At 39.8% G+C, this 23856-nt stretch overlaps 1 protein-coding gene across 2 annotated transcripts in view; it reads left to right on the top strand.

The window, feature by feature from the left end:
• GRIP1 (glutamate receptor interacting protein 1) overlaps positions 1 to 23856 on the top strand; it is a 681920-nt gene that overhangs the window by 511387 nt on the left and 146677 nt on the right. For both annotated transcript variants that reach the window (XM_090273572.1, XM_090273573.1), the window contains exon 3: positions 22196 to 22331. In XM_090273572.1, coding sequence (XP_090129698.1) covers positions 22196 to 22331 — 136 coding nt within the window. The remainder of the gene's footprint in view (positions 1 to 22195; positions 22332 to 23856) is intronic.

Genomic DNA, 23856 nt, shown 5'->3' with positions numbered 1-23856 from the left:
AAATATTTTACAAAATTTGCCTGTGAAGCCATCCGGTCCAGGGCTTTTGTGTGCTGGGAGATTTTTGATTACTGTTTCAATTTCTCTCTTTGTTATTGGTCTGTTCAGGCTTTCTGCTTCTTCTTGATTCAGTTTTGGAAGGTTATATGTTTCTAGAAATTTGTCCATTTCATCTAGGTTGTCAAGTGTCTTGCCATACAGTTGTTTGTAGTAATTTCTTACACTCCTTTGTATTTCTGTGATATCGGTTGTGATTTCTCCTCTTTCATTTCTGATTTTGTTTATTTGGTTCCTCTCTCTTTTTTTCTTGATGAGCCTGGCTAAAGGCTTGTCGATTTTGTTTATATTTTCCAAGAACCAGCTCCTACTTTTGTTGATCTTTTAAATTGTTTGTTTAGTCTCTATATCATTTAATTCTGCTCTGATCTTGATGATTTACTTCCTTCTACTTGCTCTGGGCTTTGTTTGTTGTTGTTGTTCTAGTTCTTGTAGCTGTAGGGTTAGATTTTTTATTTGAGATTCTTCTATCCTTTTTAGGTAGGCTTGTATTGCTATGAACTTTCCTCTCAAGACTGCTTTTGCTGTGTCCCATAGGTTTTGGGCTGTTGTGTGCTCATTATCATTTGTTTCCAGAAACTTCTTGATTTATTCCTGGATGTCATTGTTAACCCATTCATTATTTAATAGCATGTTCTTCATTCTCCATGACTTTGAATGTCTTTGAGTTTTTCCTTGAGGTTGATTTCTAGTTTCAAGGCATTGTGATCTGAGAAGATTTTGATATAATTTCAACTTTCTTGAATTTGTCGAGGCTTATTTTGTGTCCTACCATGTGGTCTATCATAGCAAATGTCCCATGTGCATTTGAAAAAAATGTATATTTTGCTTCTTTGGGGTTAAAAGTTCTATATATATATCAATTAAGTCCATTTGATCTAGAGTGTTGTTCAATGCCTCAATATCCTTGGTGTTACTTTGCTTCAAAGATCCGTCCATTGTTGACAGTGGGGGGTTAAAGTCCCCTGCTATGAGTGTGTTGCTGTTGATATCCTTCTTGTAGTCTTCCAAGATTTTCCTTATATATTTCGGTGCACCTATGTTGGGTTCATATATGTTTATCAGGGTTATATCTTCTTGATGGATTAAGTATTATAAAATGTCCTTCTTTGTCTCTTTTTATGGCCTTTGCTATGAAATCTGTTTTGTCTGATATAAGTATTGCTACCCCAGCTTTTTTTTATGTCCATTTGCTTAGAATACTTTTTTCCATTCCTTCACTTTCAGTCTGTGTAAATATTTTTTGAGATGTGTCTCTTATAGACAGCATATACATGGGTCATGATTTCATATCCATTCTGCTATGCTATGTCTTTTTATTGGAGCGTTTAATCCATTTACATTTAAGGTTATTATTGACAAGTATTTATTCATTTCCCTTTGTACCTGTGTTCCTCTCCCTCTCTCTTTTTCTTCTTGTTCTTACAGCACTCCCTTTAGCATCTCTTGCAATGCTGGTTTGGTGAAGATGTACTCTTTTAGTCTTCCTTTGTCTTGGAAACTCCTTATTTCACCTTCCATTTTGAAGGAGAGCCTTGCTGGATAGAGTAGTCTTGGTTGTAGGCCTTTGTTTTTCATTGTTTGAAATATTTTTTGCCATTCCCTTCTGGCTAGTAGTGTTTCTGTTGAGAAATCAGTTGATAATCTTATCAGAGCTCTCTTGTATATTATTTGCTGTTTTTCTCTTGCTGCCTTTAGGATTCTCTCTTTGTCTTTGAATGTTGCCATTTAATTATGATGTGCCTTGGAATAAGCCTTTCTGGGTTCATCTTCATTGGGAGCCTCTGTGCTTCCTGGACTTGCATGACTTTCTCTCATCAAGTTAGGAAAATTTTCTGTCATTACTCTTTCAATCAAGTTTTCTATCCCATGTTCCTCTTCTTCTTCTTTTGTCCCTATGATACAGATATTTTTTCATTTCATATTATCCTGCAGTTCTCTTAAACCCTCTTCATTCTTTTTCAGTCTTTTTTCATTTTGTTCCATTATTTGGGAATTTTTTTCTATGTTGTCCTCTAACTCACTGATCTAATCCTCTGCTTTGTTTCATCTGCTTTTGATCAATTCTACTGTGTTCTTCAGTTCAGAAATGGTATTATTCCTTTCTTCCTAGTTTTTATTGATAGTTTCTATTTCCTTTTTTTATGCTGGTGTAGTTCTCAGTAAATTCCTTGTAGCCTTCCTGGAGTTCTTTGTAGTTTCCCTGGAATTTTTTGTAGTTCCCCTGGAGTTCATTGTAGTTTCTTTGAGTTTGTCAAGTTCATTGAACTTCCTCATTACTATTGTTTTGTATTCCATGTTTGATAATTTGTTTTCTTCTATTTCATCTATCCCTCCTTCTGGTTATTTCTCCTTTCCTTTTGATGGGGTGTTATTCCGCCTCCCCATTTTGGGCACTGGTCTTGTTTCTGCTTCTTAGATTGATCTGCTTTTATTTTCTGCCTTTATGGTGTGACCTTCTTGTGTAGAGTTGTTGAGCTGCTGCCTCCAGCTGACGCCACTTGGAGGTGAGCAGTCAGCTTAAGTGATTTCTCCTGTAGCACTGGGGATGAGTCTGTACTGGGACCTAGTCTGCTGCTCTCCCAGCTCTTTCTGGAGAGCCAGCACCCAAACCTTATTATAAAGTGCTTCTAGTTCACTTCATCATTCTTTGCCCTCAAGCAGGGATGAGTGCACTTCCTCTCACAGGCTAGGGGTGGGTTGACGCATTGCGAACTGGGGCAGTGGGCCCAAGACAGACTGGTTGCTTGCCTATTCCCACAGAGGGGGAGGCCTCTGCGCGCTGGTAGGCAGGTTTGTTGTGCACCTTTTGGGGCGACCTGGGGGCGCCCATGCCCAGCGACCGGCAAGTTGGTTTCATGCTTCTTGGGGTGGACCCAGGTGGCATCTGGGCACGGTGTCCAGAGTGTTGGTTTCGTGCCCGTTGGTAAGTAGTATTTTATGTAGAATTTTCAGCTCCACTACAGCTCTCAGAGGCTGCTCCCACTGCCACCGCTGCTGCCGCCGCCACCGCTGCTGCCGCCGCCACCGCTGCTGCCGCCACCACCGCTACTGCCACCACCACCACAGCTCCCTTCTGCTGTGGGGCCACAGCCTTGAGTGTCCTACACGTTTGCTTTCTGCAGTTTCTGTTATTCATGGTCAACCATGATCCAAAAATATTAAATTGAAAATTCCAGAAATAAACAAGTTATAAGTTTTAAGTTGGGCACCATTCTGAGTAGTGTGATGTAATCTCATGATGTCCTACTTGGTTCTGCCCAGGACATGAATCAGCCCTTTGTCCAGCCTATCCACATCATATATACTACCTACCCATTAGTTAGATAGTATTCACCTAAGTCAACTGAAAAACTGTCATGGTATTGCAGTGTTTGTGTTCAAGTAATGATTAGTTTACTTAATACTGGCCCCAAAGTGCAAGAGTAATTCACTGCGCCAAAAAGAAGCCATAAGGTGCTTCCTTTAAGTGAAAAGATGAATACAGTACAGTAAGATATTTTGAAAGATGATAGATAGGTAGATAGATGATAGATGACAGAGAGAACACCAAATTCAAATAACTTTTATTACAGTATATTGTTATAATTGTTCTATTTAGTTGTTGTTAATCTTTTACTATGCCTAACTTATAAATTAAACTTTATCATAGGTATGTTTGTATGTACAGGAAAAACCATAGTCTATATAGGGTTTGGTACTACCTGAGATTTCAGGCATTCACTGGGGTGATCTTGGAACTTATCCCCATAGATAAGGATGGACCACTGTATATTAGTTATCTATTGGTGTGTAACAACATTATCAAAACTGAGCAGCTTAAAAGTGACACACCTTTATTATCTCAGTTTCTGTGGGCCGGTAATCTAAGCACAATTACTTGGTCCACCTTTTAGGGTCTCATAAAGCTGCCATCAAGGTGTTAGCCAGGGCTGCAGTCTCATCTGATGCTTGACTGAGGAAGGATCTGCTTTCTTGGTCACTCAGGTTGTTGGCAGAATTCAGTTCAGAGCTTTAGCTTTCTTGCTGGCTGTCAGCCAGAGGCAACCCTCAGCCCCAACATGGCTACCTGCTTCCTCCAAGCCCACAAAGATGACGAAGTCACCAGCAAGACAGGTATTACAGTCCTATGTGCATCATCACATTCTCAAAATCACACACATCCCAACACCTTTGCCATATTCTATGAATTAGATGCAAGTTGCAGGTCACATCCATACTCAAGAAAAGGGGACAATATAAGGGCTTAGGATCAGGAGTTAGGAAGAGGGATGAACCACTATAATCTGTCTCACACAGCATACTGAGGCTCAGATCATATACAGTGCTTAATAAATGCAGTTATGATTCATTGAAACGGTCTGGAGAAGACATAGGTAGCTTTCTGAGAGCATTAGTGTCATCCTGCGGGTATTCAGACAGGTACTGTATGATGACCATAGACACATAAGAAACACTACATGAAGGTAGGTTTTGAACCAGATGACCTGTAAGATCATCTGTGACTTAGTTCAGTCACCAGTCCAGGTGGACAAACTGCCCTCCTCCTTGAAAATCTCTTCCAGCATCTTTCTGGGTTCACGGCTGCTTTTCCTTGTGCACACTTTTTCATTTTTACCTGACTTCACCTGTGCAAAAGTGGGCACTAGTCTTTCCCACATGATTTTCTCTGGGAATTCTAGGAGTGACATTGGTCCCTCTTAACAACAACCACCTTTGAGGGTAGGGTGGGGGTGGGAGTGGGGAGGAAGAAAAGAAATACATTTAACTTTACTAAGACTTTCATGAGCCCAGGCCCTGTTTTCAGCTTCTGTGTCTCTCAGAACCCTAATCAGGTTTGTACACCTAGTCTGCACTCAGTTCTAAGTCTGTACATAACATTACTGGGCATCTCCCTGGAGTATGAAAGATGATGGATTGGATTTCTAGAGAGATCTAGGTCTTGCTGCTGACAAATGAGGGTTTTTATCTCTTTCACTGCGCAGCTCAGTCATGTGCCTCCACTGTTTGCACAGAGGCTTGGTAAAAATCAACTTTCTGTTTAGTAGTCAAGCCTTTGAAGAGGACAGATAAGACATTTTCACAATGGTTGCAGAGAACCCAGATGTGCTTCTAATGCCTCAGACATTATTGATGTGAGGCACACATAGCCTTGCAGGTTGATTCATCCATGCATATACCAGCCATAGCCTAACATGTTGATTTCATCAGTGCATATATCAGCCCCATGTGTGCATTCAGCCTCTGAAAAATGTGTCCAAAGAACTACATGTGCCAGACATGCCAATACCCAAATACACCCTGACTCATGCCCACACTAGCCCCTGGCCCTGCTGTCCTGGGGAGGGTAGATCAGAATAACTGAGTCATTCTACAGCCATGCTAGTAACTAAATATTAGCAATACAATAAACCATGGAGCATCCCTGTTATTTCTTTAATTGGAGCAATTTCCCAGTAGAGTGTTGAGGTGTTAATTGCTTCTGCACTTCTTTAGTTGACAGATATGTTCTTTTCTCACCTGGATAAGAGAAGCAATTATTGTAATGCTCTCATGGGCTTGGTGAGATATTCTTTAAAGGATTTTTAAAGGCATTGGTAGGGCATTGTGCTTTTAAAAAGAAATTGTCCTCCGCTATGTTCATGTTTGATTACAAGGGTGGATATTGTATTCAGATTACATGATGAATCTGTTAAAGGAAAATATGCATTGGAAACAAAAGACAGAAGTAATATTTCTTCAGGAAATATATATCTAGATTCCAGATATGACAAAAATATGTTCCTATGGGTCCATATATCACTGGATTAAACAAAGATTAAACAACAAAAAAAGCATAAGCCTTTTCTTTAGGTATTCAGCAGGGCATCTTTCTTTCGAATTCCAGCACAGAGTTGTTATTTTCTGGACCTGGCATGGCCTTCCAAAGGAGGCAGGTTGATAACTCAATACAAACCAGTAAATATTCTTTTACCCATTGTATGAAAGTGACTTTCACAATCCACTTGAACTACAATTTGTTTTAATATTTCATACTTGCATTCAAGAAGTCAAAGAATATAGTGTTAAAACTTTTTATTAGAATTTGGGAAAAAGTTTTTGATAAGAGTCACTTTAGCAACTTCTCAAGTCAAGACAACCCATGTTAACCAGAGTGATACAGTAGAAAGAAAACTGAATTTAGATTCAGAGCACCTGGTTTTAAGTTCTAGCAAAATGATTTGGCTGCTATAGTGTCTTTAAGTAAGTCATCTAAGCTTCAAAGACTTCAGATTTTTCATGTTTAAGATCCTGGGTTTCTGTGGGAATCAAATAAGAAAGTGCATGTGACTCTACTAGGCAACTCATTCAGGGCTACACAGATGTAAAATGACATTCTCAAAGGAAGAGCTAGGTTTTGTGGCAACTTAAGCTTGTACAACTTGAGAGGAGGCAGTTCTTTAAAACCACAAAAATAGTTTTCAAATTTTAAAAACCGCCTGGCCATGGAAACACAGTGTTTGGGCCCCTCCCAAGGCTTTGGAAGACCACAGCAGTGAAATTCTTGGAAATTTAAGTCAATAGCATCTCCTATTCATTATTATTCCATATTTACCAAATGCCAGAGCAGGGATTGGCCAAATCTGCCATCTCATAGGGTTCACACTTGTTTTTTTCACAGTAGAAACCTCTTTACAAACAAAATCTTACATAGAGGAACAAAAGAGAGGACAAAGACAGCTGAAGGTGGGACAAGAGCTATGCCTATTTGGCCTCCCCCTTTCTTGTGTACCTTAAGACCCCAGTCGAAAGTGGACTTTGGAGAGATGTACTGTATTTTATTTATTCAAAGACCCCCCACACACACCCACACACATTTTAACAGCTCTGAAACCAGGATTCATCCTATGGTTGTGTTTGAATCTGCAGTGGTTGTGATGTCATCATTACTGCCTGTGCATGCCCTTACTTGGTTGTAATTCCTGGTGATATGATTGGATAAATGGAACCCCTTGAAATCTCAGACAATAAACCATTTAAGGACCACTTGAGGAAGGAATATGCACTATTGTCTAAAACATATGTTGATACTTTCACATAACATCAAAGAGGCACAAGCATCAAAACTTGCCAAACAGATCTTAGCAGCTTGGAAGAAATCCAAGAAACAGGAACAGAGCATTGTCTAAGAAGTCTGCATCACCATTGTTCTTTTTTCTTTTTTTTTTTTCTTTTTTTTTTGTCTTAAGTAATTCCCTTTTATAATAGCTTTTTAAAGGTACAATTCACTTACCCTAAAATTCACTATTTTTTATGTAATTTTATTGATTATATTGTTATAGTAGTCCCAATTTTTTCCCCTTTGCTCCCCTCTGCCCAATATTCCCCTTCCCTCCAGCAATCCACCCCCCTTAGTTCATATCCATGGGTCATGCATATAAGTTCTTTGGCTTCACCCTTTCCTATATTATTCTTAACTTCCCCCGGTCTATTTTGTACTAACCAATTATGTTTCTTAATCCCTGCACCATTTCCCCATTTCTCCCCCTTCTTCCTCCCAGCTGATAACCCTCCAAATGATCCCTATACCTATGATTCTGTTCCTATTCTGGTTTGCTTAGTTAAACTTTGTTTTTATTTTTTAGATTCAGTTGTTGATAGTTGTGAGTTTGTTGTCATTTTAGTGTTCATAGTTTTGATTTTTTTTTTTTTCTTTTTCTTAAGTAAGTCTCTTTGACATTTCTTATAATAATGGCTTGGTGATAATGAACTCTTTTAGCTTTACCTTGTCTGGGAAGCACTTCATCTGCCCTTCCATTCTAAATGATAGCTTTGGATAGAGTAATCCTGGTTGTAGGTCCTTGCTTTTCATCACATTAAATACGTCTTGCCAGTCCCTTCTTGCCTGCAAAGTTTCTTTTGAGAAATCAGCTGATAGTCTTATAGGCACCTCTTTGTAGGTAACTCTGCTTTTCTCTTGCTGCTTTTAAGATTCTCTCTTTATCTTTCAACTTTGGCATTTTAATTATGATGTGTCTTGGTGTGGTCCTCTTCGGGCCTAGCTTGTTTGGTACTCTCTGTGCTTCCTGGACTTGTATATTTATTTCCTTCGCCAAATTTGGGAAGTTTTCCTTCATTATTTTTAGACATTAGCTTTCAATTTCTTGCTCTTTTTCTTCTCCTTCTGGCACCCCTATGATTCGGAGGTTGGCACGTTTAAAATCCCGGGGGTTCCTAAGCCTCTCCTCATTTTTTTCAATTCTTGTTTCCTCATTCTGCACTGGTTGACTGTTTCTTTATTACTTATGTTCCAAATCGTTGATTTGAACCTGTTTCCTTCCCTTCACCATTGGTTTTGTGTGGATTGTCCTTCGTTTTACTTAGCAGAGCCTGCACTTCTTCCCTTATGTATCTGCCGTACTCAAGCATATCTGTCAAGCCTATGAGCATCTTTATCAACAGTGTTTTGAATTCTGCTCTGTTAGATTGGCTATCTCCTTGTCTGTTAGGTTGGCTATCTCTTCATCACTTAATTCTCCCACTGGAACCTTGAACCATTCCCTCTTTTGGGCCATACTTCTGTGTCACCTCATCTTGACAGGCTCCTGTGTCTGTTTGCCTCTATGTCTGAGGTAGAGCTGTCGCTCCTGTTAAGTTGTAAGGGGCGGAGCCTTAGGTATTCATCAGTACAGGGCGACCTCTTTCACCATGGTGTGGCACTGTATGTGGGGGAGGGTGTCTGTCTGGATGAGTATTTTTTCCTTATATCTTTGTTTGTTGGACATCCATGCAGCTCGGTTTTCTGAAACTTCTGGTTGTCTCTAGTTTTGAGGTAGTTGTATTCCTTCTTACTTGTGGAGGGAGACCCAGCATGCCTGTCTAGGCCTCCATCTTGGCCAGAAGTCCTGCATCACCACTGTTCTTGGTGTGCAGAGGGAAATATACACATCAGTGACACCTGTTCAGAGCATGAATATGAAGATGTGGGGCTTCCTTAGCCCATTTATTTAACTTACATTTTCCTTTCCATGTATGCACTTTAAGTGATTTTATAAGGAAAACAAATTTAAAACTTAGTGATAAGGAAGCATTATGTTATAACTTAATTGGCAGCATTTCTTAGTGGTAAGTAAAATCAGTGTGCCTTTTAAGTGATGGCGTCTTAAAGTCAATGAAATATGTTACTTTTAACACCATTTAGTTCAATTCTCTTATGTTGCAGTTCAGTGATTAGTGCCCAGAGAGGGTTTAGTGACTTGCCCAAGGCAATATGGCTGGTTTTTTGAGGACATAACTAAGCAGTTAAAAATACTTTTCAAGCAATTGTTTTTTAGCCCCAAACTAGAGTCCTTACCCTTTGTTTTGCTAACCATAACTTATCATATTTGCTGTGATTTTAAATGCTTAAAATCTGTGTGTCTTGCTAGAATATAAATTACTTGAGGGCAGGAACTAATTCTGTTTTGTTTATTGCTAAATATCAGTATATCTAGCATTTAGCAAATAATCAATAGATATTCAATGGAAGGGTGGATGGATGAATGGATGGATGGAAAGGACTAACATTTCATTCTCAGAGTGAGGCTACGGGATTATTGGGTAAGGTGATGTGATACATGGTGACTGAGATTCTAAAACAAAGGACTGAGCAGGGAGGAAATGACTGGTGTGTCTGCCAGTTCTGTTGCTGCTTACTCTAGTGGGGAGCCTTTCCCTAGAGACAAAAACAAACTTGTTTCTTATGCGGAGCAGGAGAAAAAGAGCTGAACCAGGAGAGGGGTCACAAGAAAAGGCTACCTGCTTTTCAGAGTGGAGGGAACTGAGAGTCGCATGTGGGAGCCGTCCTTGCCATGGGCTGCTCAGCCCCCTCCAGCCCTGAATTCCAGCAGGGTCCTGGTGAGGCTCTAATAAAACTCAAACTCACCACAGCAGGCTGCCTGGCTTCCCCAGAGAGAGCCCACAGGGCCCCCCCCTGACGCCTTGTCTCTTGGTTATCTGCAGTGATTGCACTATTAGTTTCCCATCTGTTCCTTTATTTGAAATGGATCAAGTCTCATAAAATAAGAGAAAGTCAAATAAGTGCCCCTGACCTCTGTAACAAAATGAGAAGGACAGATTTACTGATTTACTGTTACCCTCGAGGCTTGGAGTCTGAGGTTGGACTTACTGTTCAGCCCTTTTCTCAGTAGTATTTCATCTACACATTTATGTGTCCATTGTTGGGCGATTACTTTATGATGACTCTGAACACTGATAACGTTCAGTTATATGAGGAGGCAATTTCAGGTACTTAAAATAGACACAAAGTTCTGCTTAGGAAATTTTCAAGTCTTAGTTTCCTAATCGACAAAATGGGAGTAATATGTTCGTCAGAGGATTGTCCTGAAGGTTGAATTCAATAATGGATGTGATAATACTTTTAAAAGTAATAACTGCTTTTAAAATGATGCATAATCTTAAAAGGTATCAGGGACTTCTTTATTTTAATTTCTCTATTCAGCCAGGTTGTCTAGCTCATGCTACACTCCTTGGGACTTAGGTATCCATGGAAGGAGGAGGCAAAGCTCTAAATCTCTTTTTGCCCTGATTATTTAAGAAGTCTAATTTGTTGTTGAAGTTCATCTTCCTGTTACCAAAAAAAAATGGGACTCAGCTGCCCACTGCCACCAAAAGGCAAACTCTAGAGGCAGATACTGTTGAGAAAGGAAAGAGATTTTTATTCAGATGTTGAACGATCTGGGAAAATGGGGAACTCACCGTCTCAAAGCTCATCTTCTCGGCAGAACCCAGACAAAACCCAGCCATCCTCAGCAGGACCAGAACAAAAGGCAGTGCCCAGACTTCCTACTCCATTTTAAAGTGCTGTCCTTTGGAGTCCAAGGCACTACTCAGTGGTCATCCAGGTAGCTTAGCTTGTTCCCAGGCTCTCTTCTGGAGGCTACATGTGGAGCTGGTGCCGCCATTGGCCATGTAGCTTCTAGGGATTGCTAAGGTCATAGAGAAGGCCAGGGCACCCTCTGAGTGCAGGTCCCAAGCAATGAGCCAGAGAGAGCAAGCTTCTTGGTTCCCCTGGGTTGATATTAGTTTCAGGTGTGGGACAGACCAGGTGCTGTCTCAGAATGATCAATTAACTTTTTTTTTTTTTAGGAAGCAAAATTATTTTATTTTTCTGCACTAAAGAAATTATATTGATAGCTTTGTATGTTACATTTGCAAAGTATTTAATGTTTACAGTATAACTTAGTTCCTATAATGCTCTTGAAAAGACATCTTTCCACCTGTGTTTTTCCTCATTGTACTAATGGGGATTATCACCCAGTATCTCTGCATTTTCTTTTCTTTTTTTTTAAGTATATTTTATTGATTATATTGTTACAATAGTTCCAATTTTTCCCCTTTGCTTCTCTCGGCCCAGAAGCCTCCCTCCCCCAGCCATCCCCCCCTCCCCCCAGTCCATGCCCATGGGTCGTGCAGACAAGTTCTCTGGCTTCACCCATTCCTATATTATTCTTTTTTTTTAATTAATTAATTATAACAATAAAAAATAACAATCCCACCCTCTCAGACTTAAGACCCTTTATAATCCTATAAAGGACAATGGGCGAAGGTCTCATGCTCCTCTAGCTGCTTCAAGCTGGACGTTGACCAATTAACTTCTTAAACTATCCATGTTTAGGGTGGGTCTACCTCCCAACCAATTCCTTCTTTCTCCAGGCTAAACAGGCCTCTTCGGTCCAGCACCTCCCATGGTGGCTATTTTGACTTATGTTGCACAAGTGTCTGCCTTCCCCTGGTCTTACCCCAAATCTGGTACTCAGAGGATGTAGGAGAGCCTTTTCCACCTTACCCAATTATCTTGCTAACCTTGTGCATGTTCAGCATAAGAACTTCCTCCTGCCGCTGTCTTGCCTGGGGGCAGGGGAGACTCCCATAGCACTCCATTAGCGCTGTGGCTCCCATGCCCTAGTCCCCATATGAAGCGAGTTACCCATTCTCAGGGCCCACTGGCAGAGAGCAACCAAAACAAAAACCTAAGTAAAGGGACCCTGGAAACACCACATGGCCTCTCAGGCAATGCTGCTCAGTGCGAGGGTAGGGCATCTACAGTCAGGAGCAGGACCTCCGCACAAGACACAGGCTTGGTTACCCAGGCAACTCGGAAGCAAAATTCAAAGTCCTCACCATGGCTCCAGGTGGTTCGTGAAGGTATTGTCTGGCTGTACACCGTGCCCTCAGTGCCCTGAGGAGTAAGGCATGGCACAGAAGTGGCTCCCAGGCTGCATTTCCATGGCCTAGCTCCATCTCCCCCGGTAGCCCTTCCTGTTGCATGCCCTCAGCCTACTCTCTGCAGTCCCGACAGGCTACCTATCGGTACCATATCCTCACTTTCTTCTTCAGGCCAAATGGGATCCCAGGCATTGTCTTTTCAGTTATCTTTGAAGAAGCAACTGCCCCTAAGTGATATTTAAGCTCCCCTAACTTGGGCACTAGCTAAACCACCTAACTCACTGATGACTAGCTCTTACTACCTGCAAGAGCAATCCCACCTACTATCTGTCTGTCTTGGGGTCTTCCTTCACTTCTGGAATGTTCCTTCTCACCCACCAACTGGACAAGACATATCTCTCTCTCATCCCTTTTACAACTAGACTCCTAGACCAGACCATCTGATTACTCTATTCCTAGCACAGCCGCTCTAGCTTTTCATGTTTAAATAGTTATTCAACATAAAATACTGGTAAAGGATATTTAAAAAGACATCCTAAAGAAACCCCTCCCCAGCGATGTCTTAATTTGCTTAGCAATTTACTGTAGCACAGAGTCTGTGGGTGCTCAAAAAATGTTTTTGGACCAAAAGGGACCACAAGTAGCTATAAGAATGCAGTTAATTTCTCAAGGAGAACACTGAAAATCAGAGCCATTTCAAACTTAGCTGTGCCAGTTCTTTAACTAAAGAATCCAGTTTCCAATCATGTCAACAACTTTGAAAAATGTGATTACAACCACCTACAAGTAAAAAGTTACAGATGAAGGGTTTGCCCAAAGGAAAATTGCCTGGGGATCTTGAAGCAAGTGCAATTGCCAGAGCTCCAGCAATTGCTGGTTCTTCTGGGGTCTCAGATATAAACACCCACCACTCAGGCCGTCCCACTCAGGAAGAGAAGTTTCACCGAGGTGGGTCAGTTCCTGTTTCTTGACTGTGTTTTAGTTCAGTTTTAGATGACTGTGTAGGAACATATGACTGATAGACTTAGGCATTGTTTGCTATTCCATGGTCCCTGCCTGACATGCACACAAATCATGAAATGTCAGCCTAGCAGAGGATGTTCTTTGATTTTCAGTTTGCTCAAATCTGATATGATTTAAGATCCTCTGGGTGTCCATGAATTCCCTTGAAATTTTATATAAAATTTTTCTGGGGAGAAGGCCCATGGGTTCATTAGATTCTCCAAGGAGTATGTGATTTTAAAAATCATTAAATACCACTACTAACTGTTTTATCTTCTATTCATATCAAAATACAGTAAAATGTTGACATTCTGAATACCTGGAATTTTCCAATATTATAATAATAATAATAACACCATGGCCAACATATGACATTGAATATTCACTATGTGACTCGTACTACAGTAAGTTCTTATCATTTAATCTTTATCATACTCTAAGGGTAGGTACTGTTATTATGCCTGTTTTTGAGATAAGGGAATTAAGATCCAGAAAAACTTAAAAAACTTGTTAATAAGTTGTAACACTGGGAAGCTTAGAGAATTTTAACAATGAAATCGCTGGGGTTTTGACAAGTGGAAAACTGAAAGAATTGTAGTATTACCATATCTTAAAAGCAGTTATTTTCTTTCTCGATGCTTTGGAGACATGATATCTGAATCAGTTACAACCAAGAGTCTATATCTCTGCTCTACTTTTAAAAAATCTTGCTCTATATATCACACACTCTCAAGGGCCTCAGATTTTCTATTTGGTCCTGCATATTTGTATATCCTCTTTCTCATAAGGTTCTCTAAGAAACATACAGATATCAATCCAGTCCTCCCCATCACTGTGTGAGATAAATACCGATCATAATTTTGTTCACATGATGATTTATGCCAGGTAATATTTACATGTTATACATCCCTGCTACTAATCTGACTTAGGCTCAGATTCCCAGAGAATAAGAGAAATTCTGGTAGGTCCCTCATATCACTACATAAAGGCGGAGAGTGCCGGAAGACCTTCCTCTGCCAGCATGGGAGATGGCAGGTGCAGCCATTCATCACCGAAACCCAGCTCTGATCCCTGCAGCTTTGCTGAACCAGGGGATATGAGGAGAAATTTGAAATGAGTATTGGAAAAAGCATCTGTTTATTTCCTGAGGGGGATAAACTTTCTAGTGGCACCACTAAAAGCAATATACAGATAAAATTGTAGTGTGAGCAATAATATTCTCTCCAGAAGTAATACCCAGAGATAGCTAAAGTATTCTGGTGTGAGCCTCAATCCCACTTACTAAGGCAATGGTGAAAAATAATCAACCAAGGAAGTTTAGGAATGTATATCTGCTCCTGCTCAAACTCTGCTCCTTTATCACTTTGCTTCTGCACCACCCAGCAATAACTCTGTTTGCCACAAGGCAATGCCCATTGCCCAGTCATAATTCCCTGTGTTGAGACTGATGGCTCATTTCTCAGCCATTACCAGGAAGCACCTGCAGCTGTGCCAGGCACAATTCTAGGCACTGTAGGTACAGGGGGACCAAAGCACTATCGCTATCCCTCGCATTTGAAATTTGTGATTTACTGTATCAAGTTTTTATCAATAGTATTTCTACTTCACTCTTTAAGATTTTTTAATAGTCTGTGTAGCTAATGAAACATCAAGAAGTCAAAAGCTTCTATCTGGCTGGGTGGCTCAGTTGATTAGAGCATTGTCCAGTTCACCGAAAGGTTGCAGGTGCAATCTCCAGTCAGGGCACATACCTCGGTTGCAGGTTTCGTCCTTGGTCAGGGCACAAAGGGAGGCAACCAAACAATGTTTCTCTCTCTTTCTCTCTCTCATTCCCCCCCTTCTTCTTTCTCTAAAATCAATAAACATCCTCAGGTGAGGATTAAAAATAAAGTCAAGCTCTACCAATGTCTATCTTGCTGAACATGCCCATGGTGGTTGCTTTTAAAATGCATTTTCTCTCTTTATGTTATAGCTATGGGGTGAGGATCTCACAGACCCCTCACTTTGTTTGGGGTGTGATGAAAATTATACTAAGACTAGGTTTCTCCCTGGTCCTTAAATCTCATTTAGTTCCTCTCTCTATGACAGCATATCATGTAACTGCCCCCCTCCAATGAATCTCAAAAACATGAGCTTCCTCTCGTTTTTCAGATTCCCTCTCGTAGTGACTGATGTCAATATACCCCAAACAAACAAGCCAGAAAACTTCAGGTCCTCTTGTCTTTTACTGCTCCTCACCCCACCCCACACCCTGATTGGTCTATAACTCAGAGCAGTTCTTCCTATACACTGCAGGGTCCATGCCATCCACATAGCTGCTGGTGGATTTCAGTCTCTCATGAGTTATCTGCCTGTGCCCCCCAAATCCTCCCTTCCTTATTGCCTTAGCATCTGTCAACAGTCCAATTCTTAGCCTCTCTTGCAGTTGGATGTGTACAGGCAGCAAGTTCCTGCCTTTGGGGTGTGAGCGGAAGGAAGTCAGTGGTGGCATGTAAGAGTCTCTTTCTCCTTCCCCCTGTTCAATGCAGACAGGATAAGGTCATAGACAGAAGTCTCCAGACTCTCAGTTCACAGAGCCCTCAGTGTATCAGTAACCCTTTCACAGTACCTCTAGGCCAAATGGAATATCAACAGTTCTATTCGGTTAGTAGTTAGGTCCAAACAGCATAGTGCATAATTATATTCTAACCACTCAGTAACTATTTGAAAAAATATACAGAAATTACAACAACCACAAGTATTTAGTAGCGGTATGTGTGTGTTTGTTGGGCATTGCATAACTTCTCAAACTTTCAAATCAAATTAAATATTACAACCTCGTTTTTTGTTCCACACTGATTTGGACATAGTGTGTTTTTTTTATTTTTTATTTTTTTTATTTTTTATTTTTTGGTCTTGTTACAGTAACCACCAAAAACCCAGCTTTGGAAAGATACAGTTCGAAAAAAACTGTCTCCAGCTAGTCAGTGGTGTCATGTCCAACAGATACCAAGTACCAAGTACAGCTGTATTTCCCTCAGAAATTTCAAGTCGTCCACGGCACACTTTGCAAACCAGACTCTAAGAGACAACAGAGTCACAAAATAGAAAAGAGCATAGATCCCTGAATCCCTATGTGGAGGAGACCTGGCTGCTGCTCAGGAACACCCACCTTAAACTTGCATATGAGCAGAATAAACTTCTGTTGTGGTTGAACCATTATTCATTTTTGGTTGTGTTGACAGGACCTAGCCTAAGTTAATTAATACACTATATTACTGCCTTTAAATGGTTCACCTCAGCCCAAACCTAATGCCTTTCTCTCCAAGACTTCATGTCATCATCACCAGATCCATTACTCGACATTAATAATAGGCTAAGCTTTTCTAAGACTCAAATCTGAACACTTCTTGGTCTGCTTCCCAGACTTTTCTCCACCTGTCTTTCCTTCCGCACCAAACCCTAAGGCAGTGTCTCTCAATCCTGACACGTGTTAGGATCACATGGGGTGCTTTAAAGATATACTAATACCCAGTTTCTTACCTGCAAGGATTTTCATCTAATTGAAATAGACCATTTCTTTGAAGAGCACTAACTACTACAACTTACCCAACATGAAATAAATATCTAATAGCCCTGTAACTATTAAGGGAATTTTTTTCAACTACAAATTTAGAAAAAGAAGGAAAGAAGGAGAAATGTCCAGACCCAGATGGCTTCATTGAAAAATTACATCAAATGTTTAAAGAAAATAAACACCAATTCTCCACAGTCTCTTCCATGAAATAGAAGAGGAACAAATGTATTTCCGAATTCATTTTATGAAGCTAGCATTATTAGCCTGATACCAAAAGGAAAGCTACAGATTATGTCCCTCATGAATACAGGTGCAAAAAAAGTCTTTAACAAAATATTAGCAAATAGAATTCGGCTATATAAAAAAGAAAAAATCATATACCATGGACAAGAGAAGATTATTTGAGAAGTGCAAGATGGATTTAATACTAGAAAATTAGTCAGTGTAATCCACTACATTATCAGACTAAAGAAGAAAAAATCACATGATCATATCAATCGATGCAAAACATTTTTTACAGAATTCAAATTCATCCATGATTTTTAGAACTTTCATAAAAATAGGAATAGAGGGGCACTTCTTCAACTTGATAAAGAGTATCTAGAAAAACCCAACCACTAACACAATATTTAATGATGAATCACTGAATGCTTTTCCCCTAATATCAGGTATGGACTTGTACTTGGTGGAACACATGCAATAATGGCCTGTATTATTCCTCTGCCTTTAACACCTCCCCACCCTCCGTTTGCTTAGCTCAGGCTGTCTTCAAGACTTCACTTGCGGATAACTCCTTCAGAGAACTGCCCAGGGGCACACTACTCGCCCTGTCTGATGTGGGATCCTCCCAGGTTGGAACATGATAGGCCCTTATTTATTGATTCTGTCATAGCCCTTATCACTCTTGTTGTAATCATCACGTTTTGTCTGTTTCTCCACTTTCAGCAACTGTTTTTATGAATGTTCACTTTGTAATTCCTTGTTCATTTAGCCCAAGAATGCTAGGGAACTTCCAAAATTAGAGGTAACTCCCATTTTTTGGTCTAAGGCTAATTCTACTTTTTAAATAAGCAATGAAGTAAGAATCTCCACACACTGAGAGTTTCACAGAACAAAACACAATTATTATGCTGTACCTTTATAACATGTAAAACAGTATTACAACACTGAGATGGTCTAATATAGGTTCTGAATGGACTGTGCCTATGATACTTCTCTGCTTTTCTTTATTATTATTTTTTGTACATCTAAACAGTTCTAGACTCAGACCAATGTTTGGGGGCAGAGGTTGTGCCTCCGCATGCCAGGTCCCTGCTTCCAGGATGTATGGTTCTTTTTATAATCTCTCTTGAGGGAGATAAAATTGGTAGTTTAGTCATAACTCCGTTACCTCATTCAGGTAGGCTTCATGCATAGGCTGCCTCTATTTTTTCAAAGCAACATTCAACAGCAAGCTGCCGTACTTGGGAACATGATTCAAAGAATTTTTGCAAGGGTTCTTGTTCCATTTATGCACTAATGTAAAATATATTTTGTTTCTACCAAAAATCTTATTAACATTTTTATCAGTATTATGAACTTATGGATTAATTTAGGGTGAATTGGCCAATGGCTGGTGTTGGGTTATGCTAGCCACTGGAATATTAGTTTTTAGATGACAGGTTTTTCCTCTGTTTTGTACAGCACTGTGTCTAAAGCCTGGAACATGCCTGGCACATAGTAAGTGCTCATTTTTTATTGAATGAAGGAAAGGGTGCATGTCAATTTGTTCTGATCATATATCCCTCAGAAGTGTTTTCAAGTTTTCTTCATATAGATCTTAGACATTTTTCATTCTTTTTTCCTCAGATATATAACTTTTTGGGTAGTGTATATGGTTTTTTTTTTCCCCTTCTATGATAACTTCTAACTGGCTGCTGTTTATATAAAATCTATGGTTTTATGCATATTAATTTTGTAATCATCTGTTAATATGTTATTAAATTTTCTAATTTGTTTGTAAGATACTTTCCAGAATTCTCTTGCTTTCAACGGGCATTATTACTATTTTTCTTTAAAGTTTCTGGCATTCAGTAATTATAAGTATTGAATTAAATGCCTAAAGAAAAACAGCAGACAACTGCATCCCCTGCTATCAGTGAAATTCTTGTTGATTATGCTGAGTGAGTACCCATACAGATGTAAGCCTGCAAAGTTGTTCTAAGATATCTAAATATGGTAATTAAGGAAACTATCAAACCCCAGAACCATCTTATTCCTTGCTAATTGGGTATCACTTGTGTTGCTTGCTAATTTGGAGAGAATACAGTTTTTGCTATATAGTCCTCTTGATTCAGGAAGCAATATTTGCAAGTTAAATCACAAATAAGAAATTGTCCCTATGTATTGACTTGCCCAAGTTCCACTGTTTCACTGCAGAGCTTGGTTTGGAAGACCTTGATCCGAAAGTGAACTCATGCAAATGAATGCATCTGTCTTCATTTCTCTTTGCCATCAAATCATTCTGCAAACATTAAACACCAAAAGAAGATATATAAAATGATTGATTAATCTAGTGGAGAGTGCAGGTTAGCTAAAAGTAAGCCCCGGAAGCATGCTCCTGCCTCTCCAGACTGCTTCTTTTCTTCTTCCCTTTCAGAAATACCCATGAAAGATCGAGTCAGTCCGTCAGGGACTCCAGCTACTTATAAGCAGTTGGCATTCATGTGATTCAGTGCATTTTCCTGCAACAATATTTTATCTTTACTCTTGAGTTTGCCCAATTTCGATTCCTCCTTGGTCTGTTTTGCTTTGCTAATCCTGATCGATAAGTACGGACAGATTAAACAGAAGACAAAATTGTGACACAAATGTTGCATTTGGAACAGTGGGCCTTCCATTTACATTCTCTCTTCTGTGCCTTTCCCACAGCCCACACCGTGGCAGGCTGGCTTCTGAATCACTGGCCTCTGTGAAGAGGCTGCAAAAATCTCAGACTTTTTTCATCTTTGGGTTGCATTGTCTGGCTCACAGTAGGCACTCAATAAATGCTTACATCAATGAGTGTGCAAATTACTCAACTGGTGCATAAATATTTTCTGTCTTTCATGTTATTGAAACTAGCTCTTGGGAAAGATTTGAAATGTTTTTAAATTGGGGGGTAGTTGACTATTACCAGTTTAAAAGTAGCCCAGATGGATTAATATTTTAACAGAGACCAAATTAAACTAACAGAATTGAGCTTTTCTAGATTTTCAGGGTTCAGTTAGAAGCCTGGGAAGGACCTGGGTTCCTTCTGAAGAAAACTCTCTTGTCCACACCCCATAATACTACACCTACATAGTGGTATCTCATTTCATGCAAAAAGCATGTTTTTGAAAATCTGAATAGAAATGAATTTCTTATGAATTGAAACTTACTTCTTTCCTTGATGGGTATTACTATTTCATAGTTGCTTCTTTGTGCATTTCTGACTGACTTCTAAGATGGGCTGTTAAAAACTATGCTTCCAACTCTCGAAGCTAAAATCTATAATCAAATGTTTTAGTACACAAGATGTCTACATATTTAAAGAAAATGCAAAGAATTCTTTTGTTGGATAAAATTGTTGAGCATATTATGTCTCTGTACTGGGAACAGTCATCATCTGTTACATAATTTTCATTACTTTAATTATTAACTTAATTTTTTTTAGGTAGTTTATACTGAGTCTTCTGTCGCGAAGGATTTATAGGGGGAGTTGTTTGTTAAGTTGATCTCTGCAGTATCAGTTGGGCTATGTATGTTTTTATGGGCTGTATAGGGGTTTGTTTTCCTGTGTTTTAAGGGGGCACAGGTGAAATGCACTCCCTGATGGACTTTAGTTGCAAATGCTTCTGGTAAATGATATAAAGGTCTCTGTGCTTTGTGTACTTGACAAGAATTTTGATTCTTGAATTTCAATCATATGCTATCTCACACAAAATGTAGTAAATGAAGCTGACAACATTCACACTCATAAACTCTTCGTTGGCTTCTACTTTAAAGGGCAATAACCACTCACATATGCAGTCACATAAAACTGCCATGAAAAAGAAGTATGCTGGGGGCCAAGACCATAGGACCTGACCATCCTGAAAGCACTGCCTGGAATGACATTCTGTCTGTCACTGAGGAAATCAGTGGCCTGTTCCTGTCCCCTGCTTGCCTCCTTTCCCATGGGACTGTGTTCTTCTTTCTCAATCAGATGAGAGATATTTTCCTTCCCCAATGTGACTTTATATTTTTCCATTGGCAAGTGGGATAGTATACCAGTAACAACAATTTAAAAACCTTTATGATAAGCATTAATATAGATTTTTAAAACCATTAACTGTGTTATATGAAATTAAGAGCAGAGGTGTGCAAATAATCTGTTTGGTTTCTTTGACTTCAAAAAAGAAAGTCTGTTCTTGCATTTTCAATAATGTCTTTGATGGCCTAGAAGTTCATAACCCCTGAAATTCATGACCTGGTTTAGGAAGAGTTGGAAAACTGTCCATTCTCCCCATCCCTACCCAGAAAGTGTGTATACAGAGGAGGAATAACATCACAGAGAATTTTAAAGCAGTGTTTATCATAATTAGCCTTTGGACTTATGAATGTTGACTATTCACTTTTATTTCTGAAAGGAAGGATAGTCTTAAAGTTTTCTTACCTTTGGTTGTGTCTAAAATCAAACAATTTGGAGTCCCTCTTAGTGTGTAGGCATTATCCCCACAAGAGATATAAAATTTAAATATTTTTATGTGTAGAGAATGAGGACTTTACAGCAAGGTTTCTGAGGACCAAGCTTGCTTTACCCTATTGTGACATATTTTGTGAGAAGTCATGCTAGCTGTTACATGAAGCCATTGTACTTTGTTTTCTGAAAGATGGGGAAAAAATAGAGTCACTAACATTTTTATCAAGACTGCAGGAAGCTCTCTTCAATCATCTGAAATGTAACATGAACTTGAACTCTATTATATACTATATGCATTTGTATTATTATTTTTTAATGTTCTAGCCCCTGCTTTTACAGCTCCCCATTGTTCTCTTTGGAGTTACAAGGAGAGACACCAGAGAAAGTCACTTCAGAATGGCGGAAAACTAAGGATGAATATTATCATTTGTGCATAAGCCATGTCAGGCTATTCATTGTGAAATTAGAGTGAACTGTCCCACTGGTACTCATTTTAATAACCTATAATGGAATATCTGCATGCAGTCATTATGAGATACTCTGCAAATTGCAATGAAAAGAGGTCATAGATCTTTTCACATAAAAGAAAAAGTAGAAAGAGTTCATGGGGAGGCGTTAGTTCCTCACACAAAAAATAACACCTTGTGCTTTTCATCTCATTTCATAAAGCAAATGCTTTTCTTTTTAAACAGAAGAATTCAAGGGCTCCACCGTCGTTGAGCTGATGAAGAAAGAAGGCACCACCCTCGGACTGACGGTGTCAGGCGGAGTTGACAAGGACGGCAAGCCAAGAGTGTCTAATCTGCGGCAAGGAGGAATTGCTGCTAGGTAACCACATCTCAGGGACATGCAGGAAAAGGGACATGCGGTATAATTAATTCAAAAATCAAAGCTCCATGAGAAGAGGTCACTGATAAATAAATGACAGCTGCCCTCTGCTGGCCAGAAGCACAGTGGGGCATGTTTCAGAATTATAGCTTTCCTGGCCTGTGCCAAAGTCACCAGGGAGGCCATCTAGGGAGCAGCCAGGCCCTCATAAGATTTTAATTTTAAAACACCTGTATGGCTCTAGTCCCAAAATGTGCCACTGAAAACAGAGAGGCTGCAGCAGGAGGAGACCCTGATCATGTACATGCGGAACAAATGACCCATAAATGTGTATGGGGGGACTGCCATCGAGGGCCTGACTGGGCCCAATGCCAAGCATCGAAGTAACAGTTTTGCTTGTCTGGCATCTTCCCTAATCTCCTACATGTGAGATTTTTCTTTTCATCAAGACAAAGAGGTGATTTTCCAAAGGACAGAAGGCTTAGATGAGGAGATCTCATTTTGTGCTTGTTTCAAAGAGCTGCAAATTGTTTGAGTTGTTGCCAAAGGCAACATGTCTGGGGTGCTGGGCACGGTGGGCTTCTTTTGTAAACAGGCTCAAACTTTACCTCAGAAACAGGGGACAGACTGGTCAAGTCACTAAATGTGAGGTTAATGTACCTTAAATCCTGGACACCAGTGCTCTTGCCCACATGGTCACCAATTAAGTTTTCGAGTTCTTGCCTTATAAAGTGTCATCTGACATAATGATTATTACCAATGATGAACTGGTTTGTACAATTAATTTAGACGCTTAATCCAATGGATTGCTCCAGGATTCGAGGTATTTGTAAAACAGGCTGATGTCAGCACAAACATTTTAATTACCTTTCTTTAGGCTTTTAAGAGATGTCTTTCCACACCCACAGCCTCCTTTGTTTTATAACCCATGGCCCATCCGTGATGCTTGGGCTCCATATGTCTCCAGAGCTCCTTCATATGAAGCAGGTGTGAATAAGGGGGAAATGCCATTTGCAGTTGTATTGATGTTGTAATTAAAAGTAGTGCTGGGCCAGTTACATTGAGTATTATCAATCACCAAATATTCATTGTTTAAGGCACTGGCATTTTATAGGTAGTAAGCCAAAATAATTAAAGATAAGATCTCCACCTAATGGGGGCTTATAATCTATTACAGTGAAAAGTTTGGGAGCAATAATAGCATTGTATAATAGTGAGAAATGACAACGTAAGAGCTATCACAGAGCGGTAGGTGGCTAAGTTGTCCAAGGAGTGTCAGTAAACCCAAGGTAACAGTGACAGCATGGACTGCAGGCTGCGGCGGATTAGGAAGGCTCTCTGAAAAAGGAAAGATTGGAGCTGGACTTACGTTAAAATAAATGAGTTAGGTATTCCTATATTGAAGGTCTTTATCGGTGACACAGATTGTAAGTTCTGTCATTCATCACACTGCTTGCTCTTGGCTTAGAAGCAGAGTTAGACTGAAAGCCCAGAGGTGGCCAGGGTTCTCTTATGGTGGCGAGGA

Source organism: Furipterus horrens, unplaced genomic scaffold (genome assembly GCF_987537825.1).
Source record: "Furipterus horrens unplaced genomic scaffold, mFurHor1.1.pri manual_scaffold_4, whole genome shotgun sequence".
In the NCBI taxonomy this organism is placed as follows: Eukaryota; Metazoa; Chordata; class Mammalia; order Chiroptera; family Furipteridae; genus Furipterus; species Furipterus horrens.
The sequence above is the reverse complement of the archived record's forward strand: the minus strand, read 5'-3'. Positions and strand labels throughout refer to the sequence as shown.